Raw genomic sequence first — 18,191 nt, 5'->3', positions numbered from 1 at the left:
TCCAAATGTATCTCTATTTATCCCCATTTTAGAGCAGGTGAAATGGTTGTGTTAGTCTTGTTTTTTTAGGGGAGATCCTTTGTCTCATTTTATGTCTCATCTTGTGTCTCATTATCTCTCCTAATGACACATTAGTGCTTTGATATATAATATTGTCATTTTTATTATTTTAAGTGTGATGTGTCAAGATCTTAAGGGAATGGGACATAAGATAAAACATAAAAGTGGGACAGGTGATCTCTACTGGTTTTTTTGTTAATAAAAACTTTAAAAATAAAATTCTTTCATTATGGGTGTCAGCGTGTCACTGGTCTGTCAAAATAAAAACCAGTTCTTATATTATTGTAAGAAGTAAAATAAGTTAATGGAAGAATAAAATTAGTAGTGGGTCGTAATTTAGAACACACAAAAAAAATTGTACTAATTTGAAAAATTATTAATCTTAGTATTTGGTGAAAAATGACTTGATAAAACACATACTTGGCGCATTTTTTTTGGATTTGAAACTTATATGATCTGAATCGAATCAACTTATAAGATCTCGAATCGAATCAACTTATAGGATATGAACTCAACTTATAGGATCTGACTTAACTTAAACTTATAGGATCTGAACTTAATCAACATATAGGATCCGAACTAAACTTATAGGATCTCGAATCAATCAATCAACTTATAGGATCTGAACTAAACTTAAATTAAGTGAGTATAGGATCTGAACTGAACTTATAGGATCTGAACTGAACTAAACTGAACTTATAGGATCTGAACTGAACTAAAATTAAGTGACTTTAAGTTCAAAAAAACAGGGCCTTAATATGAAGTTTTTCCATCGCACTTGTAACTATGGAAAGTTAATTCCAAATCTACAACTTTATACTCCGTAAGTAAGCTGCCGGAATATTCAAAATATTGATTAAGAAATAAGAAAGTGGGCACTAAATCACTAATCAATCAAAGTACTTTAGTTTTATTCAAACATCAAATTATGAGAAAAAAGAAGGAAAGATAGACATTAAGGTCGTTGTCGATACAGCTGATATTCACTACTGAATCATGAACTGATTATACTAACCTATTTTATCCTTTCTTTTTTGTTTAATAACATGTTCATCAATCTCATCACTTTACATTTTAATAATAAGAATATTCAAAGATTAATATTTTTTCTCATAGTGGCTTTGATTATTCTTCTTGTTCATTATCATGACGAAAACTTCTGATTTTGTCCATTAAAGACTAGTTCAAATAGAGTATGACTTTGGTATTCAATATTCTAGACAAAATCTTTTGTTGTGAAACACAAATATTTAATAGATATTGCTAGGATTTGATATTAGGGGGTCGAGATATTCGAGAAAACTAGAAAAAAAAAAATCGATAATATAAATTACAATTTTTAACTTTTTCGTTGTTTAGCGACGGCCCTACTAGTCCCAGTTTAGCTCCGCCACTTTCATCCAACCAAGAACTATACGCACATTAAAAATGGAACATTAACCGACAACATATATATCGATTTCTCAAAATATACGTCCATTTCTTTGCGAGTTAAATCGAAAAGAATCCACTTATGTAGATCATATATATATTCATATATGGTATTTGAACAATAAACCACTATCAACAATTGGACATCCCATTATATTCATCAAACAATAATGAAGACGACTTACCCTTAATCTTAAAGTAATTTAAGTTGGATGAATATGAATCCAAATAAAATACTTCCATCGTATGCAATAAAGTAAATTATACTACTATTCAAACATTACTTTTCTTTGCTTTATTTATTATTCAAAAATTACACATGGTACAAAAGCTAATTAAACAATAAAAATAAAACTTTAATATTTACAATAACTATAGCGTAAAACCGTTTAGGCGTCTACATAGTTAGACACCGAGACAATACCTCTATAAGTCTATACAATATATAAAGACACTCTTTTTTTATTTATTAATAGTAGTAATAAATGAGTGTAAACCAATAAAAAGACGGTATTTCCTATCACTCAACTCCTCACGTATTTAAAACTCGATTTTATAAAAATATCATTATCGTAAACACTTTAAATTTTGGTCCAAAAAGGAAAATAATAAAAAAACTTTAGTTAGGTGGACACCCAATATACACATGAAATTAACAAAAAGTAATCAAAATGGGCGGATAGTCCGACTTATACCGTTGACATTCGAAAATAACCCAACTAAATCTTGCCGATACGGTAAATACGATTTCTTCTTCATTTCCCCGGTCTTTTTACCCGCATTAAAACTATTTACCGCGGCAACATTATCCCTCCCCTTCATTTCCCTTCCGTCACTTAAAAAGACGAAACTACCCTTCCCATCACTATTACTCCTGTGTAACAAATCCTTAAATCGCCACCGTTTTGACGATCCTACCCCTGTCCCCGTAGAATTACTCTTTTTCTTCATCGTTAATTGTTCCTCATCGTTGTTCTTTTTTGGGGCCCACACGCAGTAGGTCTCCGGTGGGACCCCCTCCAGCTCACCATCCGATGACGAACTCGAAACGCTGTCGTTTCCTCTTTCTATTGGTTCGCTCATCATCAATTTCCTCAACGGCAACCTCAACGACACCGTTTTACCCTCATCCGACGCCGTTTTGGCTCCGTAGATTAAATCCGTATTGAACAGAGGATAACTCGTCTTGATTTGACCGTTGGAAAATATCTCGTCCGCTGAAATCGGTGATGACGTGTCCTCGCCGCCTAACACTGCGAATTCAAATTCACTTTCCTCGTCATCGGACACGTCATCTTCCACGTCATTGTCCACGTCGTCATTGGCTTTGATATCGTCATTGTCGGGTTCAACGGCGTCGTTTTGGTGGATGGAAGAGTAGAACTCGTCGTCGTAGGGGTCTTCATGTGAAAGGTTGAGCTCGTGTACAACACGCGCAGCGATATCGGCAATGTTTTCGGAAGAGTAGGTGGTAAAGCTCGGCGATGTCGACGAGAGTGATGAAGACGCGCCACTATTCCAATTCTCTTGCTGCATTTTGTGGTGATCTCTTTTTTCCTTTGTTTAGAAATATTGAGGGAAATTTAGGGAATTGAGATTTTGAAGGGATTTGGTGGATCTTGAATTGGGTATTTATAGAGGGAAAATAAGTTTGAAGTCAATGACTAAAATACCCTTCATTTTTCTTTTGAAGTACTTTAATTGAAAACAATAACTACTTTAATTAATTGAAAGAAGTGAAAATATACGCGCTTTTTAGAGGAAAGAGGCATGTGTATACAATTATTAAAGTGTATGTTGGCCTCCTATAATTTTTTGTATTAGAAAGTTTGATTGATTGGAAACACAAATTACATAATAAGACGATTTTACATTGTAAGATAGTCCGATTTTATAAATAATTATTCATTTAATAATAATAAATAAGTTATTTTAATACATTAATGAGACTGTGATACAATAATTATTGGATTGAAAATTGGTATAATAGTACTATAGTAGCTTTCTTGGATTTACACGTCGTACAAGTAAAGTACGTATTTTTATTTTAGTTCGTTTTATTAAGTTTACACGTTATTACATGATTTTATATGGTGGAAAATGAGTCTTGAAGTTTATATCGCACTTGCATATATGTTATCTTAAGATCAGAGTGTGTGGGCTATACCACCATTTATAAGTGATAGAATGCGTGTCAGCAACAATAATATGTGACAACATGTATACCACAAACATAATTAGTTTTTTTTCATCCAGATTAAACATACTAGTAGTATATAATGTACAATAATGCGCTACATTGTATAATCTTAATTTAAATTAGACTAAGACAAATGGAACATTCTTTAATTTATATTTAGTCAATGAATAAATCGAGCCACATTAATTTCACCTAATAGGAGATGGTGATGAAATATGCACATTGTTTAAACAAACGAGTAAAGTGTTGAATAATTATTGTGATTTTCTATTACAATTTGTACAAAACTTCAATTAAATGCAATAACAATTTACAATTGGTGTATGTTACGTAATTAGGGGAGAGGAAGTATAAGAGTAGGAAAGTTGAGGTTGCTTTGTTCACACGGTAATATACAAATACGTGGAAGGGGACATGATTTGGTAAGTAAGAAGTGTACCAAGAATGTGCAATGTGTCAATATACTTAATTTTAAGTGGACAGTGTTCACATCATTAACATAGGAATTTTGTGACCCAAGTTTTGCTTTTTTTTTTCTTTTTTAGTTTTGGGATAAAGTTTTCTCATTTTATTGGTCTAGAAGATTGAAAAATCATGGGTTGGCGTCTTTCTTGTGAGATTTGATTTGGGCCACTTGCTATTTAGCCAATTAGGGTTTGTTTAACTTGGATATGTAGTCATTTTTGGGATTGAAATTTGGAATATTTGGGTTAGTTTCTCTAGAATATAGTTTGAGCAACCGTCATAATTAATTAGTTTATAGTTACTCAACCTAATGTGGAATTTTGTGACGTATGTGATTATGTTACACCAATATGAATTAGTGTAGTCGATTACTCCCTTCGTCCCAGTCAATAACTTTCACAAAATAAAGTAAATGTAAACTATTCACTGAGACATGTAGTACATTTAAGATGTTGAATGCGCTATTGAAATAAGGTGCACAATATCTATATACACACAACACACTTTTACTAAGTAAACCTTCTAAGAAAATTAGAATGGAGCCGGCTTTAAATCAATGTCGGACTACGGCTCGCGACGACCACAACCCCTTGCATAGCTTTTCTCGCAGGAATATCTGATGTTCTTGTTGTTCTTGCTACTACTATTTTATCATCTTGAGATTTTTATTTGAAGTCTACATTCTGCAACATACCCTTCTCCGATCCGTTTATTTCCTAAATAGATGGTAATAATCTGCAATATGAGCTCTAAATTTAAGGGCTAAAGTCCACTCACCCCATGTTGTGTTTTATGTTTCTAGTCGAAATCATCATTTATGATCTCTAATAGAAACAATGAAGAAATATAACTATTTAAATTTGCAGAGGATTTTAGTTATGCGAGAGGAGGATCCATAACCCCTTATTTCTCATCAGTTGGTCTTCCTTCAGACGGACCATTTTGGTCTGAAACAATAAGACGGGATTTTGTTACCAGTTGACAACCAAATGTGGCCACTCCTGGAAAACAAGTTACCATAAGCTGTAACACTGACTAAACCATTGTGGTTACATTTGACCATAAAACGGTCACAAAATCCCGTCTTATTATTTCAGACCAAAATGGTTCGTCTGAAACAAGAATTTGCGATTTCTCATATTTAAGTGGAAAATTAAATTGCTATCTAACCTTCCTTAACTCAATAACTAAGTCTTAACTATTCAAACAAACTCAATGTTCTACTCATTTACACCAAGACCCACCGCTAAGTAAGACCTACATGATGCAAAGCATATAAAATTATGTAGGTGAACAATCAATGGGAACATACTCAACAGCCATAATATGCAGAACTACATTGTTGTAACTTGTACGTACATAGATTGATTATAAGTAAAGGATGGGTTTTGTATGACATTTGGACAATGCATATAGTCTTACATGAAATTTGGACGGTCATCATTCAATTCACTATGCCGGCATGCCCATATCATGCATTACACTTGAACATCGTCCTAATTTAGCTATATTGAGTACTTGAGTTATAGGTGAAATAATACTTCATATACGCAAGTGTTGAATTAATTTGAAGTGCAATTCTCTGGACACGTGTGTGACCTAAGCCCAAGCACCTGTCTTGTTGGTTATCAACTAACTCTATGATGGAGTATGTATGGATTTAAATCCATAATAATAATGAGCTAATGATTAATGATTAATCTACTCAATTATTGTTGAAATATTATATAATTCCATTTTTTAAGCTGAATTAATGTGTACTTCGTATATATTTGGTTGGTTGTAGGGTATCAGATTGTTAATATTGTTAATGCATTATGAAATGGTATATAATTTGGAACGGATTGACGTATATTTAATTATATATTGTGACTATTTAAACGAATATATTGTTTCACTTGTTTTGAAAAGTAGAGTTTCATTTTAGTTTTATTTTTTTCACTTACTTTTTTTTTGGATGGTTTAAAAAAATACTGATAAATAAGTTTTTCTTATTCGAAATAGAAGAGGACTAATTAATTTGAAAAAAGTTAAGAGGAAAAGGGAAATATGTTTACTCTCATTCATTCCCCTAAGGCCACTTACTTACTTCTAGTTAATTCTACAATAACGATTGTAAGTAAGACTTACGGATTCGACTAGCATCATTCAAATTTTATGAGAATCATCATCATAAATTCATAATATTTTAGGCCCTGATTGGCAAACAACAGAAGTAGATTCATAACGGATAACGTTTGCAGAATATGGTTAGCAGATTTTAGTAGCAGGTTTGACTATCAAACAAATTAGCAGAATTAGAAAAGGGTGTTTGGTAATTAGCAGATTTTAGGATAATTAGAATGGTTTCATGAATAAATTGAATATGCTAATGCAATATGCTTTTATTAGCAGCGTATTCATAAACAGTAGATTCCGATCAATATGCTATCCGAATACGCCGTTTACCAAACACATGAAAATAGCAGATTGTTTGGTCAAACTACTAGTTAGGCCGAAATCTACTAATTTCGCTCAATATATATGTTATTTACCAAACAAGGCCTAAGTAGGGGTGTAACGGAGCCGATTTGAGCTCGAGCTCTAGTGGGCCTAGAATCAGCTCAGAAACTTGAGCTTGAGTTCGGAATTTTCCGAACTTAAAAAATCAAAGCTCGGAATCAACTCGGATTAGACTCGAGCTCAACTCGATCTATTGAATCATTATTTTTCTTTACTTTCTTGAACTTTTAAATCAAATTAAAAATAAAAATATTTTAAGAAAAAATACAAATATAAAATACTTATCAAATATTACAAAAATATAATTATAAATGCTAAATAACATGTTATTAAAAATAGAAACAATTGTAAAATACCAAAATAAATACTAATAAAAAATAAAATGAGCCTAAATGAGCTTCTGATTTCGAACTTAGTTTTGATTGATTTTGAAATCGGCTTTGACCGATCTGATTCCGAGGGCTATACGGACCGGCTCAGATCATTTACAACTCTAGGCCCAAGTGACCTTTTTTTTTAATGAGGAACCCGCAGCCGCTACCTTCGGTGCGCACTGGGTAAACTCGGGTATACGTGATAGTCTGCAAACCACATATATCAGGTAAGACACCGGAGGGTAACAGGCTCAAAGTCTATTAGACATGGACTCATGTCAAGAATGTTCTACAAGATGAATTTACCCAAGTTTTAACCATTAGATTCTACCCTTATGACTTACGAGCGCCTAAGTGACCTTAACAAAATGAGAAACGATTTGTTTTGTCAACGTGAAAGTAAGGCAATATTTATAAAATTGCAAATCTTTCCTAAGACCATTTCCAAGCAAGGTTATCGGCTGGGTCGTGACCTTGTTGCGTCACTTTAATGATACCTTAAATTAGGAATAAGGGGATGATTTTGGTGACCTTGAAGTACTCAGGGTCAATTGGTGACCTTGAGTTAAGTTGGTGACCTTGTTGGTGACCCGGTAAGTGGCACTCTCCCATTGGCTGGAAAAAAAAAAAGGACAACCGACAAAACAAAAGGAAGGTGACCTTTGGTTGAGTATGGTGACCCGGTAGGCGACACTCTCTCATTTGCTGAAAAGTGAAAAATAATTGGGTTCCTAACCTAGGTCGTGACCTTCTGCTTGGGAGGGTGAAAGTGGGTCAAGATAATTAAAGTGTGATTAAGAGGAAAAATGTCGGTGACCCGATTAACTCGACCTTCTACTTGAGGATGGTCCAAAAGCCAAAATTGCGGCACAAAATTCAAGTCAACCGAATCATTAGAGATATTGCAAACATGTTAGTAACATGGGCACCATATCAAATGTAATCGGTCTTTCTCGAGACTGTCATTTAGGGATAAAACGGATTAGGCACTTGTATCATCCATTCATCCCCATAAATAGGTGAGACAAAATTCTCACCATTTTTATTTTGTATCATCTATTTATCTAATTAATTCCTTATTTAAGACGGTTATACCCGTCTCAAGTAAGAATTTGTGTATCAATTTAGTCATTCCATCATATCTCATAAATTGGTGCAAAAATAAACGACAATGTCAAAGTCAATGACACTACATATGAAATCTTTGTGTGGAAGACAAGGACGAGTTGCTTGGGCTAAAAGGTTTCATGTGTTATTAAGCGTAAGTCACCCTCGTGATCCCTAGAAATTATATCATCAAATGGGGCAGGTGAGCGTGACACCGCGAGTATATATAGGACTAATACTAGTCTCTAGAAGATCTAGAAGATAAACAAATGTTATTAAGGGCACAAGAAATGTGTGAACCATCACAATATATATAATAATCTACTCAATTATCCTTGGAAGTAAATCCAATTATTAGATTATCTTTTTAGAGCACTATTATTATACACAGCGTAATGGCAATAAGTCTCTCTTAAGACGGATATATCCGTTTTAAGTTACGACGGGTCAAGTAGTATCCACTTGTAAGGATAAGACAAAAAAAAAATGTCTTGGGGAATAACAAGCTCTTTGTCTTATCTATGCAAATGGGTTATTACTTGACCCGTCTTAAGCTTAAAACGGGTAGTTCCGTCTTAAATCAGAATTTGTGGAGTAATGGTGGGGGATTCTTATATTTTGAGGGATTCAGAGTTTGAACAAACAATCCAAGGGGCTGTTCAGAATTAGAGTTGCAATACCTTTAAGGCAATGCCTATTTTTTGAACAAATAACGGTGTTGCTCTTTCACATACGACTTTTACTCTTTCACATACAATTTTTCACAATGTTTCCAAACAGTACCCTCCCTCAACAAAAAGAACCTTGATTTTATTTTGTCTTCCTCCTAAAACCTAATTCAATTTCACTCAAATTCATTAATTTTCACATTCAACAACTACTTCGATTTATCAAAAAATTACATTAATATGCGTGTTTGTTTAGGGTAGGCATCAAAAAATTACATTAATATGCGTGTTTGTTTAAGGTAGGCAAGGTATAACGGACTACACAATTGGCAAATTTCAATCAACTTGTCATTTAAGACTTCATTGTTTGTCAAATTGTTTATGGTTCCATTTCTTTCGATAAATTTCTTTCTCCACTAATTCAATATGAAAAGAATGACAAATACAATATCCATATTGCTTGTCAATTTGAGATTTTAATTAAATAGTCATTCAAGATTTAATTGTCTTGTCAAATTTTTTTCAATGAATGAACTCCACTATACATAAGAGTACAGTATACATACATAAGATTACAGGGAATATGGATGATGTGCGTTGGGAGTGGACAGGTTCATCGTGGTGTGCAAGCATAACATCGGGATTAACTAGGGCTGCTTGAAGGATCGTTCGTTTGTTGGTGGAGTCGTGGTTGTGGTCGTCGGTTGGGGTAAGAGCATGGTGTCTCTGGTCGGTCCATGATGGACTGGTCGCTAGCGGGTAGGATGGCATGGCTGGTGATACGGATGGTTGGTGTTCAGGTACGGGAACGGTGGAAAAGGGTGAATGATTTCTTAAATAACTACTCCAATGTAGCATGAGAGATGAGGGATGAGGGAAAATATGAGAGGGGTAAGAGGTAATTTGCGTATGCAAAAGAGTAAAATGTGTATGTGAAAGAGCAATACCCAAAAGAAATTGAGGCTCTTTTTGTGAGGCAATTTTCTGAAATTAAATGCAACAAATAAAAGGGATATAATTATCAACTCAATTTCCAAGCAAGCACATGAAATTAAGCTAATAATTTGGACAACTTAATTTAGAGCAACCAAGCAAGCACATGTGACTCAAACTTAAGTAAACAATGAAGGCCAACAGCTCCAAGCAAACACATGAGTTGTTCACACTTCACCATAGGTACTTAATAAACTCCTAAGTAAAGCAGAAGGAGTCACCAAGCCTGACTTACAACTAAGCAATTTGTCCAAGTTGATAAGATTTAATTTTTGAGAGAAAACTCAGTTTTTCATTCAACATAATCTGAATATTACAATGGAGAATTGCTCTTTATATAGAGCTTACAAATGCAGCAAAATAAAACCCTAAGAAAAATCTAACCATTGATGTAAAGCTACTTTAATCTAAGGGTTGATTTTGAATAAAGTAAGAGGACAAATTGATAGGATCTGAATGTCAACTATTAAGGACAAATAGGAGTTGTTGTATTGCCTTCTTATATAGTCCAAAGCTGCTAAGGACAGTGCAGAACAAAAAAGAGGAGACAAAGGGAAGAAGAGGACAAGCTGTCACTTTCATTGTGTCTCCTCAAAGGTAAACTGCTTTTGATCACAGGTGAGGGTCTTCTTTGTAACACTCCGACCCAAACCGGGTCGGGAGCGGTTACTTATGATAGCTCACCAGGCTGTGTACATGGCCCACAGATCAACACGGGTCTTTTCCAGCGCATTTTGTCCTCACTCATGCGCATCCCGGAAACCTTCCCAGGAGGTCACCCATCCTAAGACTACTCCTAGTCAATCACGCTTAACTTTGAAGTTTTTTTTTTCATGGATAACCGAAAAACAAAGTGCACTTTGTTGATATGAGTAGTACTTCCAATCCCTTTAAGCACTAGTCATTTAAGCCTATCACTGGACCTCTTCAATTAACACGGGGTCTTACATCCTTTTATTGTTTTCTTATGCTCACATACTTGGAATCAATTAGAGATCATTTGGCATCCCTGGACGTGCCATTCAAGCCATGTAATTGGACAGGAATGCCCCTGCTACACACATAATGCAGAACAGACAACTTAGTATCATTCAGAAATCAGGCCTTCCTTGCAGGAGCCATAACTTGTTGTCCAAGATGAACTAGGGTGCCTCCCTTATACCAATGGAAGGCTAAATGAGTTAGCTCCCCCCTCCAATTAGAATCATTCAAAGATCATGTCCGGATCTTCTCTTATAGGCCTTTGAGTGAGTTCAGGTCAGGACTGAACTATACAGCAACTTTCACATATCTGCCTTGTATTCAAAATCATATCTCTTGCCCCATAATGAAATAAAATGCCTCGCAGGTACCAAATGAAAGCTAAAGGAGTTGACTTTCATGTCAAAAAAGAAGCACCTAACAATGTGTCATGGAACTTGAGATATAGATTTTTGAGTAAGAACGGGTCAGGAATGACTGTTCAGCACTCTTCCTGTGCAGTAGCAGCATCTTTGAAAATTCATATCTTGCAACTCAGGTTGGCTAAAAATACCCATGATAACTCAAATGAAAGCTAAGGAAGTTAGTTTCACCTCCAAAAATAATCAACCAAAAATAACCAGTATATTTTGAGTTATCCGAGTTTGAACACTGACAGGTCATTTCAGAAAACTAAATTGCATTCTTGCGTGCAGTCTTTGAAACTTGATTGTGAAACATCTACATGATTAAAGTTGATGATTCCAACTCCATTGGAAAGTAGACTTCTTCAAGATTTTATCCATATAAAGAACATAAATTTTAGTCATGTAAAACTTCAAATATGATCATCTGAAGTTAGACTTGAAATCCTGAGACTGTTGGGAGAATTTCAGGTTTCCTAAGCTTCATTTTGATCTAAAATATGCATTCAATTGTTTCATTGCCTTGCACAACTCCGTGGAATGTTCCTTTGGTTTGAAAATGAAAGACTTTGCCCCTAGCTATTGCTGCATATTATTATTATTATTATTATTATTATTATTATTATTATAGAGAGAAGCTGTAATTATTATTATTATTATTATTATTATTATTATTATTATTAAATATTAAACTTTGTCCTATTTAATTTAAAATAAATTAAACAACAATCAAAAATTACGATACATACTAAATTTTAAAATTCTATGTTTATCATTAGAATAAGATAAAGAAAAAAATCACATCATTCTAAGTTTACGCTATGAGAAACTAATGAATTTTTGTAAATGTTAAATGCAAATTAATAATAGCAAACTAATAAACAATTAACTTTGGCGTTTTAATTGTTGATATAAAAAAAAAATAAAACTGAAAATCAATATCCAAACTCAACATTAAATTACGACGTTACTTGTTAGAATAAGTCAAACTAAACTAAAAATTACATCACTCTAATTTTAAATTGTTTATATATTCAACTCAGACTTTTTGTTATAAAGTTTCCAGTTTAATTAAATTAGATACATTTCATATAATACGTCAAAGAGTTTTTTTGGAGTATGTACCTACTTTGACCGCATGTAATTATAAGAATAATATAGTGTAATAAAAAGAAGTTTTCTAAAGTCAAATTATCATACAATACAAAAAAATATATTACAAGGATATTTTAAAAAAATTGTATTATAAAGAGAGAGAAAATATATTAAACAAAAAATGTACTGTAGTGGAAGATTGTTAATCATTCAATTTACCTTGAGTTATAGTTCGAAAATAAAAATATAGAAATTTCTATTTTGAAAATATTCTTTTAGGTTGAATTAATTACATAAAACAATTGTTTTTAATGAAACAACAATAAAAAGTAGAAAATGACCGAGATGGAGAGAGCATAATAAAAAAAGAAACAAATAGGAAACAATAATAACAATAATCGTTGCAAAACACTAACAAACATAGCAATATTTGTGACAAAATACTATTAAACCGTGACAAAAGTTTAGTAAATTGTGGTCATATATATAACAATAGATATATATATACTTTGACGGTATATTATGACAATATACGTATTGCTTAATAAATTGGCTTTTTTCTTACGAGCCTTATTTTTAGTGCGATCGCAAATCCGGGCTTGCATAACACCACCAACATGACAATATAGCTAGCCCGTAAATTTCACGAGTAATGAAACTAGTTAACTAAAGTGGATTGACTACTCAAGTTGACTTACTAGCTTTCGGTTTTTCAATAACTTTTTCAAAGTATTCAGTACTGACTTTAGGCAAGGCACCATCCTCTTCCAAACTGGAAATCTCCTCAAAAGTAATATCCTCTAACACTTTTACAAGAGCTCTAGACACCACAACTTCCAAATCAGAACCGGAAAATTCTGTCGTCAAAGCACCTTAAACCAAATAACCATTCTATCAAAAATAATCAACACTTAGACTATCGTCTTAATTGAGTACCACCGGAAAAAAGTAGACATGCTTCACTACGTAATCTCTAAAAATTATACTGTAAGATCAACCAAAAACACAAAACAGTTTTGTATACTAACCTATTTTACCAACATCTACGTCTTCACCAATGAGGTTCTCTCTTGCATAAGGTTGGAAAACAAAAAAAACAACGGAAGAAAAAAAATTCATTACCATTGTAAGCAGTTGAGCCACCATCCAATTGTTTCCTTCATTGTCACTCCTCTCTTTTCTTCGTTGTTTAAGATAAACAGAGAGAAATCAAATTTCACAAAAATATTATCAATGAAATTTAAATAATTGTAAAAAAAAGGATTTTTTACATGGTATCTCTCGTTTTTTTTAAGACATTCGTACCTCTAAATTTTATAAATTTCCAAAAATATCCAATCTAAGGGTTAAATTTAGTAAAGAAAATATATTTAAAATTGATTAAATGGAATTACATAAATTAAATATTTTAAAACAACGGATTAAAAGTTTTTGGCTATTTTAAGAAGTTTTTGTAAAGCTTTGGATTACTAATGATATATTCAAACATGACCTTTTGGGTGATATTTGGTAGATTTCAAGTAGTTTGGGTCATTCTCTATGTGGGCTTATTATGTGTAAAAGATATGTGATGTTGTGTTTTGTGGGAGGGTGTGGGATTTTTTTCAAGGTAATAAAACAAAATTGATTCTCTAATATAGGACGAACTTATCTCATTCTTGATAGAGGTAAGTTAAAGCTATCGGATTTCAAACCACCTCGAAAGAGTTGGACATTTTTTTTTTGGTGCGAAAGATTTGCAAAGCCCCGAAATTAACTACTGGCTATTACTCGGGGAATAGCTACTCCAAATATGCATCAAGTATTTTGCGTGGGGGTTTCTTTACCATCATCCATTCACCAAAATTGTCCTTTTCCCAGGATGGAGTCCAGCTTCAATCGAATCATTTGACTTAGAATTTTGAGCAATTGTCTGTGTCGTGGTGTCTTCGAGTTCTATATTAGCGTTGTTCGATAAATTTTTAGGGCAATGATCTATCGAGTGACCTAATTTGCCGCACTAACTGTAACACCCCCTCATACCAAGGTACCTTACCAGGACTACCCCAGCATGAAAGGTTGTTACCATCTCGGTTGCCCGAGGTTAGTATATATCAAAAGCAACAGTTCAAACACATTTATTAATGTACGGTAATTATAAAGGTTACATAGTCTCCAAAATCTAATAAACGAATTATCCAAATGGCAACAACTACCAAAACATTAACTAAAGCTCGTGATGGTGTCATCTAATCCAGCGTGGTGACTCTCCCATGACTGCCCCCAAGCGCAATAATCAGTATCACTGTCACAATCCGCTCACCATCCCCGAATGGATCACCGCAGTTTTACAAAACAACAACACGGGGTCGATACTACTCAATCAATATAAGACAAAGAACATTACCGCTAGCTGATCATCGATCTCACGCACAGTAACCGACTACACACCGTAGTGTGTAGCCCTGCCAGATTACCCATCGCAACAGGTAATCCTCGCCGCCAGTGGGTGACCGCAGCCCATCCCCACCTAGTCCAGCTCATCAACGAGCGACTAACCATCCCTGTCCCTTAATGTGCACATCCCCTCCCGTGGCGGGTTCCACGGAGGGCGAACTAGGGTGTGAAGCCACTCCCGCAAGTGACTCCACCACAATCACAATCACATGACATCACAACCATCTCAATCCGCTCATACCAACATCGTCACAACAATCTCCATACTCCGATGATCAGCAGATAACAACAATTACAACAAGCACAATCTCAAATCAATTGACATGAACCGAGTAGGAAACCCTACCTTTTCGCAATCCGCTATCTTTGTAAATCAACCACACAAATGCATAACAAATATCACGTCGTCACCTACAACAATAATCACATACTACAATTACACATTGCACAATCCCATTTTCCCCAATTCCATATATACAAAGAATCCCAAAAGAATACAAATGACAAGGGAATGAAACTTACCAACAAAGAGAATAAGAGACTACACGCAAGGATCACGACGATTTGCACACACAACGAGATATGAGGATGATTAGGGAGTGATTAGGGAGAGATCGTAGAATGATAAAGCTTTCAAATGATATTAGAAACTGACGCGGAAATATAAAATACCCTAAACATTCCCCAATCAAACCGTCGAAATAACACTCCGCCAAACCGGGCACTCGACCGAGTAAGTGTATACTCGGCCGAGTGTCCCATACTCGGTCGAGTGTTAACTATACTCGGCCGAGTGTTCCTCGGCAGAACCAAAACAACACACAACCTCAGCACTACTCGGCCGAGTAGGCGCTACTCGGTCGAGTAGTCACCAAGTAAAATCCGTAGTGTTACACTAACATATCATTTTTAGGCCTTCATATTGTATTTTCGACAGTAGTATTCGAATCTTGCTTACCGGGGATAGAATCAAACTTTTTGCGTGGGGGTTTCTTCACTATCATCCATTCACCAACATTGTCCTTCTCCTCAAGACGGAGTCCAGCTTCAATCGAATCACCTGACTTAGAATTTTGAGCAATTGTCTGTGTCGTAATGTCTTCGAGTTCCATTTTAGCGTCGTTCGATAAATTTTTAGGGCAATGATCTATCGAGTGACCTAATTTCTCGGACTTGAAACATATCATTTGTAGGCCTTCATATTGTATACAATAGACTTTAACATTTAGGCGAAATTTCGAAAGCAATGGTTTTGAAATATCAACTTCAACACTTAGTCTAGTGAATTGACCTCGTTCAGCCGTGCCGTATTTTTATCAATGCGGAAGACTTATCATATTTTCGAACCTATCTTTTTTAGAAACATCTCGTTGAAATATTCGACGGGTAGGTTTGGAATACGAACCCAGGCTGTCAAATACTTGATATTATCTTCGGATGGAACGACATTTGGAATCCATTTTCTATTCGTCAGATAATGATCGTCAATCATCCAAGGGCCTTGAGTTAGAACGAATTCATAATCCTGTTTAGAGGAAAATCTTGCAACATAATAATTTTCTATAAGATTTGTCAAGGTAAGCTTACCTTTGATTGACTACTTCGCTTGCAATGTCCTCATCAAAGCGATGTACCTAATTTTTTTTATCGAACATTTTGATGATAAGGGAATGGCGATATGGTTTTTGAATGAAAGCTTTTTCCTTCTTCGTGAGACAAATGTGTGGGCATAGCGCTTCGTCCTCTTCCTCCCCATCCTCGTCATCATCCTCTGAATCAACATCGATATCGTCCAAAGACATATCGTCAAATGAATTCTCACCGGAGACAAATCCCAGAACCATCGCTATATACGACACAGGGGCAGAATTTAGTTGTGTATGGTGAGTGCCAGTAGGAGTCCGAGTCAATGGTGGAACTTTCGATACATCGACACTCGATGAACTAGCGGGAAATTCATCGATATGCATCGTTTTCGTTTTTGCATTTTTTTTTATGATGGTGGAGGGGTGCATACGGGGCTGTCACTTATGTGGTCAGCGGTGGATAAGGCAGTGGTGGGCTGATTGTAGGGATGGCAATGGGTGGGATATGGATGGGGTGGAGCCATATCCATATCCATATCCATTTAATTTATGGTCATCCATATCCCACCCTCATCCATTTAATATTTTTTCATCCATCCATATCCATATCCACCGGGTGAAGCGGGTGGAGCGGGTACCCGTTGGATATTTTCACAGCATATAAAATTTAAAGATAATATATCGTAAAAAATTGTGGCGATAAAATTAAATGACATACATAATTCAAGTAACAATATGTGTTAGCAAATAGCAACCTAGTATATATCCAACAACAAAGTGTCTTTGCAAAGCAAGTGACCATACAAATACGCCACGCTAACTACAAAGAAACCACCAACGCATTATATTATTGATTAAACTAACAAAAGTAAGTTACTTTGATTAGTGAAAATAACAATATCCACATAAATACAAGTTTTACTTTTCCTAAATAACAATATGATATTAAAATTAAGTAAAATTTCTGATAAAAAAAATATACTTTTGAAGGGAAATCATTAATGACCTAAATAATTATTAACTTAATAAAAAATTAATTATAAATATAAATTTCGGATATCCACAGGGTGGTTAAGCGGGTGAGAGACGATAATCCATATCCCACCCTAAATTCACCCATATCCATATCCTACTCTAAATTCGAAAAAAATTCGTCATCCATATCCCACCCATTTAATTTCGGGTGGATGGATATCCACAGGGCAAGGGTGGGACTGCCATCCCTAGCTGATTGGCCTCCAGTGGGAGACTGATAATAGGCTCAAGCATTCAAAATTCGACAATTTTCTCTCTCTATAATATAATTTTCTCAGAGTAGGACATGAATGTCCAATAGAAGCCATAAAGTCGGCAACTTTGTTGGCTTCACGAAAATAATGTTTAATTATCAATTTATCAAAGAACTGAAGATCTAATTTTACATCCTTAATAATATATTAAAAATTTCCAAGGAATTTGCCAAGTAGTTAGGCAGGAAAAAAGAAGTTTTTGATGGTTGTATTATTATATTTTATATTTATTATAAATTCCTCCATTTTCATTTTGAACATATTTTTATGAATAACGCCATCTAAATTTGCTTAATAAAGCAAACTGCGAAAAATATATAAACCTAATCCAAACTCGTTAAATCCACATTGTTACTTAGAATATTATCTACAAAAAAAGCCTAGATTTGGCGCGTAATCTAAAGCCAACTCGACTTGACCAACCCAATCACTTGAGCAAAATTTTATAATTAAGCTCAGTCCAATACGGTCAGTCCATAACACCTTTATATTAGCAAAATACCCGAACCGATCCATTATCGTCGCAGTTCAACCCGTAAGTCCTCATCTATTGGACCCGTCTCTCTGGATCAAATAGATCCGGTTTATACCGATTCTCGT

At 34.6% G+C, this 18,191-nt stretch overlaps 1 protein-coding gene across 1 annotated transcript; it reads right to left on the bottom strand.

Annotated features, from left to right (window-relative positions):
• Positions 1 to 1,818: 1,818 nt before the first annotated feature.
• Positions 1,819 to 3,092, bottom strand: LOC141652622 (uncharacterized). The gene has a single exon (XM_074460167.1). The coding sequence runs from the start codon at positions 3,025 to 3,027 to the stop codon at positions 2,158 to 2,160; it is 870 nt and encodes a 289-aa protein (XP_074316268.1). The 5' UTR covers positions 3,028 to 3,092; the 3' UTR covers positions 1,819 to 2,157.
• Positions 3,093 to 18,191: the final 15,099 nt, after the last annotated feature.

This window comes from Silene latifolia, chromosome 4 (assembly GCF_048544455.1).
Source record: "Silene latifolia isolate original U9 population chromosome 4, ASM4854445v1, whole genome shotgun sequence".
Lineage (NCBI taxonomy): Eukaryota > Viridiplantae > Streptophyta > Magnoliopsida > Caryophyllales > Caryophyllaceae > Silene > Silene latifolia.
Note: the sequence above shows the minus strand (reverse complement) of the source record. Positions and strands in the feature narration are given on the sequence as shown.

Excerpts from the sequence above, each read along its gene's own strand:
- LOC141652622 (XM_074460167.1), bottom strand. The coding sequence starts at position 3,027 with ATGCAGCAAGAGAATTGGAATAGTGGCGCGTCTTCATCACTCTCGTCG.